Here is a 7,102-nt window from a genome sequence, read left to right as displayed (position 1 = left end):
CCGAGCCCGGGCTGCCTCGGCACGGGCAGCCCCTGCTGGCCACCACCTGTGCTGGCCATCACCTGTGCTAGCCCCATCACCTGTGCTGGCCATCACCTGTGCTAGCCCCATCACCTGTGCTGGCCATCACCTGCCCCATCACCTGCACGGGCAGCCCCTGCTGGCCACCACCTGCCCCATCACAGCGGCCAGGGGTAAATCCCACCCCACACCCAAATCCAGCCTGCTGAGGAGATTTTCCCTTGTGGTGGTCTTAAATTGCGTCTCTAATAGCTAAATTATTAAATGATTAAATTATTATTAAATGATCCTCTAAAGCAGTGCAGCCCCTCCTCAGCTGCAGGTCCTGAGCACAGAGGGTCAGCCCAAGGTGGGTTTGGCTGTTGGGAGGTTTCTAAGTATGGATTGGGCTTTTTGTTACCTCTGTGATTTGGGGGCATTGCGATCCCCAAAGCTTCCCCCAGGAAACTCCAGCCCTGGGAGCTGCAGCCCTCCATGGGTGGGTTTGGAGGAAACAAAGCAACTCCATGTGCAGCTTTTGCTCCTGTCCAGGACCAGCAGCGCTGGCCACAGCTGTGGCACTGGGATTAGGGCAGCTTCATGCCTGGAGGTTGGATTTACACCTTGGAAATTATATTTAAGGAGAGCTTTTCACCATTGGCTCTTTTTTTTTGACCACTGTCACCAAAGACATCCCAACCCCTTTACACCCATGCAGTTCTAGTCCTTCCCCAGCATTTCCATGTGCTCTCCCACTCTCCAGCTTTTCCCTGCATTCCCCAAAGCTGCTGCCCATGCAGTGCTCCCCCCCACTGACCCCTCCTTGCTTTGGGCTCCCCAGGCAGCAGAGAGCCTACATAGCCACGCAGGGGCCGCTGGCAGAGACCACCGAGGACTTCTGGAGGATGCTCTGGGAAAACAACTCCACCATCGTGGTGATGCTGACCAAGCTGCGCGAGATGGGGCGGGTGAGTGGGGCTGGGAGGGGATCCTGGAGGGCAGGAGAGGGGCTGGGAAGGGATCCTGGAGGGCAGGGGCAGGGGCTGACAGGACCTGTTTGCCCTGGCAGGAGAAGTGCCATCAGTACTGGCCTGCAGAGCGCTCAGCACGGTACCAGTACTTCGTGGTGGACCCCATGGCTGAGTACAACATGCCCCAGTACATCCTGAGGGAGTTCAAGGTCACAGATGCCAGGGTAGGTGCTGGTGTGGGGCAGTTCAGACTGGGAGGAAAGGGGCTGGCAGAAGGGTTTGGTGGGCTTGGCTGAGGTGTCCACACTTTCTCTGGGATTGTCAATGGAGTGTCCTGGTAGGAAGGGACCCACAAGGATCATCGAGTCCAACCCTGCACAAAATAAGGTGCTCTGCTCACAGGACAAGACAAAACAGCCTCAAGCTGTGCCAGGGGAGGTTCAGGTTGGACATCAGCAGCAATTTCTTCATGGAAAGTGTGGTCAGGTAGTGGAAGGGGCTGCCCAGGGAGGTTTGGAGTCCATGTGCCCAAGAGCTCAGTTGTGATGAGGAACAGCACACACACACACAGATTGGGCTGGAATATTTGTTCTTACAAATTGAAAGTAGTTTCGAACCTCTCTCACTGCCTTAAGTTGCTTTGTTAGAGAGGTGCCTGACTTTGAGTTTAGCTGCAGCTTATTTGAGGCAAAAGCAGAAAGCATTTGCCCACAAAAGCTGATAAAAATCTTGCAAAGGTTTCTCTGCACCCTTCAGAAAATGAGCACTTCTACAGCTTGGAGAGGAGCCACTGTCAGTCATGTTCAAAGGGACAAATTCACTCCAATAATCTTCGATTCAATGTCAGGTTTCTCATCTGAAGGAACATTTCAATACCTTCTCAAATTTCTGTAGCAAACATAACCCTCCCTCTCACAGCACAGCTTTTGAGGTTGCCAAAGTATTCCAGAACCTGATAATTCAATTTGCAAGGTTGAGGAGGAGGATGCCTCATCAGTCCTCGTAGAACAAGATTTATCTTCCTGTCAGCTGTAATTCTGACACTGTGGCAATTCTTTGTGAAGATTGATTAGAGGGGCCAACACCTCACCTTGAACGTTCCTTTGCTGAAGACTCCATCTGTGCTGTCTGCAGTGGTCAGAGCTTTCAGCACCTGCCAGGATATGGATCTGTGCTGACAGCCTGACTCCAGGAATGTCAGCTGCAACACAAGCAGCTTCATCACGCTGGGGCTGGAGAATAAATACGTGTGCACTTGACTACAACACAGAGCTGCCTCAACTTCTCATGCCCTTTAACAAACTAGCAGCAAAAAGAGGGGGGGTTTTGCCTTTTGTGTGTGTTGTCACAAACACAGGTGTTGAACTATTCCTGTTTTGTCCTGCAGGATGGTCAGTCACGAACTGTTCGTCAGTTCCAGTTCACTGACTGGCCAGAACAAGGTGTGCCAAAATCAGGAGAAGGTTTCATCGACTTCATTGGGCAAGTGCACAAGACCAAGGAGCAGTTTGGCCAGGATGGCCCCATCTCTGTCCACTGCAGGTAGGCACCTGGACACACCTCACCCAGATGGGATGTGGGAGAGCAGAGGGAATTGAAATCCAGATATCCCCCTTTCCACCCCATCCTTGCAGGGAGATTTCTTGGGGTGTTGGTGCCAAACATTTGCCTCTGCCAGCCAAACTCATCTCCCTTCAGCCCTGGCACTGCCCACAAGGCTTTTGACTCTTTATATTTAGAGAGATGAAATATCTCTGAAGGAGATGGGAGCCACAGTGTGACGTACAGCATATCTATGGAATAGCTATAACATTTGACCTGCAGAATTAGAAGTATTTTTTACCAGTCTCAGCCCAATTTACAGCTCCAGCACTGCTGGGCTTTTTGCTGCTAGCAAGAATTGTACCTCCTTACCCACAGGCAGGAGAGGATGATCCATTCTTATTAAAATTATTCATTTTCAAAAGCCCAATATTACATATTATGAATAATTTTCCCACTGAATGCTGTTTACCACTACCCAAAGCTTTTAAACTCTTAAATTTCCCTTCCTCAAGCATTTTTTGGGCCACGCTGTGGCACTTGGGTTATTTCTGGGTGTCTGTGCTGGAGGACTGACCCAGGCTCTCCACTTCCAGCACGTTCACAGGGCACAGCTCAGCCCCACCCCAAGCAGCATTTATAGGAACATTTGGACATTGTAGCACACAATTCCCTGATGATTTCCTCCCTTTCCTGCAGTGCTGGCGTGGGCAGGACCGGAGTGTTCATCACCCTGAGCATCGTCCTGGAGCGGATGCGCTACGAGGGGGTTGTAGATATTTTCCAGACAGTGAAGATGCTGCGAACACAACGACCTGCAATGGTGCAAACAGAGGTGAGGGGGGCCCCTCCTGTCCCAGGGATCATGAAATGGGGTGGGTTGGTTTGGGAGAGACCTCCAGCCCCTCTCGTTTCACTCCCTTCACTGGCCCAGGCTGCTCCAAGCCCTCTCCCTTTCTGACCATTACCAAACCCTCACCTGAGCTCACTCAGCAAGCCCAGGCTGCACTGCTGACTTCACCTAAGACATACAAAATTAATTTTAAACAAATATTCCTATTGTTAGAAAGTCCCTTAAAGATTCCATCCCAGTCTGGAGGCTCTATTCTTAGCCAAGCACACGAATCTGGCTGTGGGGCCGACAGGAGAGGTGGAGTGTTCAGTACCTGAGAGGCACAGGCATAAAGGGAGAGCTGGAACTTCCCTCTCCCAGGAGTTCTCGGCTCTTTGAGAATCACAGAGGTTCCTGCTCGGCTTTGTGCTGTGTGGAAAGCAGGACAGGGATCCTGAGGAGCCATTCCCACCCCTGAGGCTGCTTCTCTTTGCTGTTGGCAGGATGAGTACCAGTTCTGTTACCAGGCAGCTCTGGAGTATCTGGGAAGTTTTGATCACTATGCAACATAAAAAGCCATCGTTGTGCAGACTCTACCAACCACTTCAGTCCTGGAAGGCCTCTTCTGACCCAGGAGGAGCGCTTGAACTTACAAAACTGACTCAGAAGAAGAACCTTTTCATCTGGACAGTGCATCGGGAGCAGGGGGGAGGATTGGAAGGAACACCCCTCGGGCATCTCCACCTTGTGACCTGGCCCTCGCAGGGGCAGCCCAGGAGGGCTGCTCAGACCTGCTCTGGAACCTCAGGAGGTGTTCCCTGGGGAGGATGGATGGATGGATGGATGGATGGACATGGGGAAACTGATCCAAAAGCTACAACACACCTTGGGAACCGTTTCTGCTGGAGAAGGGAAGGAAAAACCAACTTTGGTTACATCATTAGAGTTCAGTTTATTTACTAATGTAGTTGGCAGTCTTTAAAGGAAGTCACTTGCAGAATTGAAGGTGTTCTGTGAAAGAAAAGGAGCTAAATCTCAACACTTAGGCAGACTTAGGGTCAGGAGTTCTTCTAGCTGGAGTCTTAATAACCTCAGTATCAGCATTGGGATGATTCTGGGCTTGCAGGCACCTTGCAAACATTCACGGGATGCCCCTGCCATGCCAGAGGTTTTACAGCTCACATTTTGAATACTTAGAACATTCCTCATTTCTTCTAATTCCAAAATTTATTTTTTAGGATATTTAAAAGGATAAAAGAGCGAGTTACAACCCCCAGAGCTGGCTGTGGGGGGTAACCCCTCCCTTCCTTGGGCTGGGGTCTCTGGCTGCTGGGTCTGGGCCCCCTCCCAGCACATCAGGCTTTCCTTGGAGCAGGGTGGGATGAAGGCAGCCCCTTGCCCAGGCTCTTTGCACACCCACAGCCCACTGCTGCCCTGAGCGGCTGTGTCCCCCTGCTCCTGCCAGCAGCATCTCCCTGCAGGAGCCCCAGAAACACCTGCAGAAACTGATCTCCCAAATCCAGCTGGTTCCTGGTGCCAGCCCCTCGCCTCTGAACTCAGCAGCTCTCGGGAGCTCCTCTCAGGACTGGCCCAGCACCAGGCACTCCTTGCACATCTCCCACTGTCCCCAACATGCCCCAGCTGTAAAAGAACTGGGAAAGATCCAGGAAGGTGCATCCAATGGCAAATACTGTGAGTGGCTTTCTTTAAAGTATCGATGTAACTGTAACAAGTGACATTACCTTTTTTTTAAATAGTGTATTTTTTCCTTTTTTTTTTTAAAGACAAAGAATATCAGTCAATGAATTTAAAAGAAAAATTTGCTTATTTGTTCATATTATGTTCAAAGACAGTCTATTTTTTCACTGTAGAAATGTTACGTGTAATGGCTGTGATATATAAAAATGCAGTGCAAATTGCTACTTCTACATATTGCTTTTCTACCATTTAAAAGGTTTAACTTGCTCATGTAAGAACAAAATGTCCTTTCTGGATTTTTTTTTTATTATTAGTAATTTTTTTTTTGGGTTCTCTTGTTTTCAATCACAGACATATCCCAGGTCCCTGGAAGGGGGGGAGCAGCAGGTGCAGGATTTTTTTTTTATTATTAGTAATTTTAAGGGTGGTGGCAGTGCCAATTCCCCTTCAGCTGTGGCCATGGAGGGCCAGGGCTGAACTGGGACATTCAGCACCACCAGTGGCTTTTGCTGACTGGAGACAGAGGAGTGATTTTGGAGCCTTGAGGCCCATCAGGTGTTTTACCATCCCAGGTGTGTTGCAGACCCAGCCTGGCCTGGCTCTGTGCTGCTTGTGGCTCCAGGAGTGCCCAGGAGTTTCCCTGCAGCTGCACACAGAGCTCAGGATATCTGAGAAAAGCCACCCTGCCCCAAACTCTGCTCACCTCTGCCCTCTCCTTTTTTTTTATTTTTCTAGAAGGGGTAATCATGGCCATCAAGTGCTACCCAGAACCCCCCACACAACCCATTTCCTGTCTTTAACTGAAAAAAATGAAAAAGAAAAAAAAAAAGAACCGACTGAAAGGCTTCTTCGAGATTTTACTTATTTGTGTGAAAGTTGCCCAAATTTCTAAGTATGTTGCAGCAAAATCTTACTGGACAAGTTGGGGGGAGGGGGGAGGTTTTTTTCTTTGTATGAGAGCAAAGTGCTGTTGCTTTCACACTGTTATTTCAAACTGAAACAGTAAGTGGTTTTCATACCACGGTGTATGTAGATATATTGACTTTGTATTAAAGGAAGATTGTCTGAACGCGCTGCAGCCCTGTGTGTGTGGGAGGGTGCAGCAGGGCGTGCCTGGCTGACAAGGGTCCGGCTCCAAGCAGCGCTGCTGCAGTCTGAGGGGCACCCGGCTCGGGGGCAGAGCCTAAGGAGAGCCCCCACACTATAGCAGAGAGCCCCCACGTTATAGCAGGGAGCCCCCACATTAGAGAGGAGCCCTCATGTTAGAGCAGAGAGCCCCCACACTATAGCAGAGAGCCCCCATGTTAGAGCGGAGAGCCCCCACACTATAGCAGAGAGCCCCCACGCTATAGCAGAGAGCCCCCACGTTAGAGCAGAGAGCCCCCATGCTATAGCAGAGAGCCCCCATGTTAGAGCAGGGAGCCCCCACGTTAGAGCAGGGACCCCCCACGTTAGAGCGGAGCCGTCTCCTTGGGACAGGCCTGGAATCCGCTGCGGCCAACAAGAATAACAAGCGTCCCTCAATCTGCAGTGAAATCCTGGCTCATTGCTATCCAACGGGGCGCAACAGAAAAAGGGCCCCGAGGCGCGGTGCAGGGGGGTTATAAAGGGGCAGGGGAAGCACCCGTCCTCAAGGACAAATCAAATCACAGGTACATATGAATGACATAAAGGGAAAACCAACAGAAACTAAGCGAGGGAAGGAACCCAGCCTCTGAACCAATCACTTCCACCCTAAGGAGAAGGTTCCAGAGAGAAATGCGGGGTTAGAAAGTGACTGGCAGGGCACCGGGGGGAGAAAACCAATGAAGTGTGATGGAAAGCGGGGCAGGGTGCAGGGAGAACCAAGGGGAACCAATTAATTGTCACAGTAACCGAACATCCGACAGGTACTGACCGTTGGAAAGCGCAGGAAGGAGAACCTGGGCAGAACTATTAACAGAACATGAAAAAGGGGAATTGGAACAAACCATTGAACACTGGACGCACCACAACAGGAGGGCCTCCCAAACCCATCCTGCTGCTCAACAGGACCACAGAACAGTTCCTCTCCCTCTGC

The 7,102-nt window shown here is 50.6% G+C and overlaps 1 protein-coding gene across 1 annotated transcript in view; it reads left to right on the top strand.

The window, feature by feature from the left end:
• The window catches only part of PTPRS (protein tyrosine phosphatase receptor type S), a 124,163-nt gene extending 118,778 nt beyond the window's left edge, over window positions 1-5,385 (top strand). The window contains exons 32-36 of the mRNA XM_031064009.1: window positions 736-968; window positions 1,070-1,195; window positions 2,359-2,513; window positions 3,213-3,348; window positions 3,849-5,385. Coding sequence (XP_030919869.1) covers window positions 736-968; window positions 1,070-1,195; window positions 2,359-2,513; window positions 3,213-3,348; window positions 3,849-3,917 — 719 coding nt within the window. The 3' untranslated portion in view covers window positions 3,918-5,385. The remainder of the gene's footprint in view (window positions 1-735; window positions 969-1,069; window positions 1,196-2,358; window positions 2,514-3,212; window positions 3,349-3,848) is intronic.
• Window positions 5,386-7,102: the final 1,717 nt, after the last annotated feature.

This window comes from Geospiza fortis, unplaced genomic scaffold (genome assembly GCF_000277835.1).
Source record: "Geospiza fortis unplaced genomic scaffold, GeoFor_1.0 scaffold299, whole genome shotgun sequence".
Classification (NCBI taxonomy): Eukaryota; Metazoa; Chordata; class Aves; order Passeriformes; family Thraupidae; genus Geospiza; species Geospiza fortis.
This window is presented reverse-complemented; position numbering and strand designations above follow the sequence as displayed.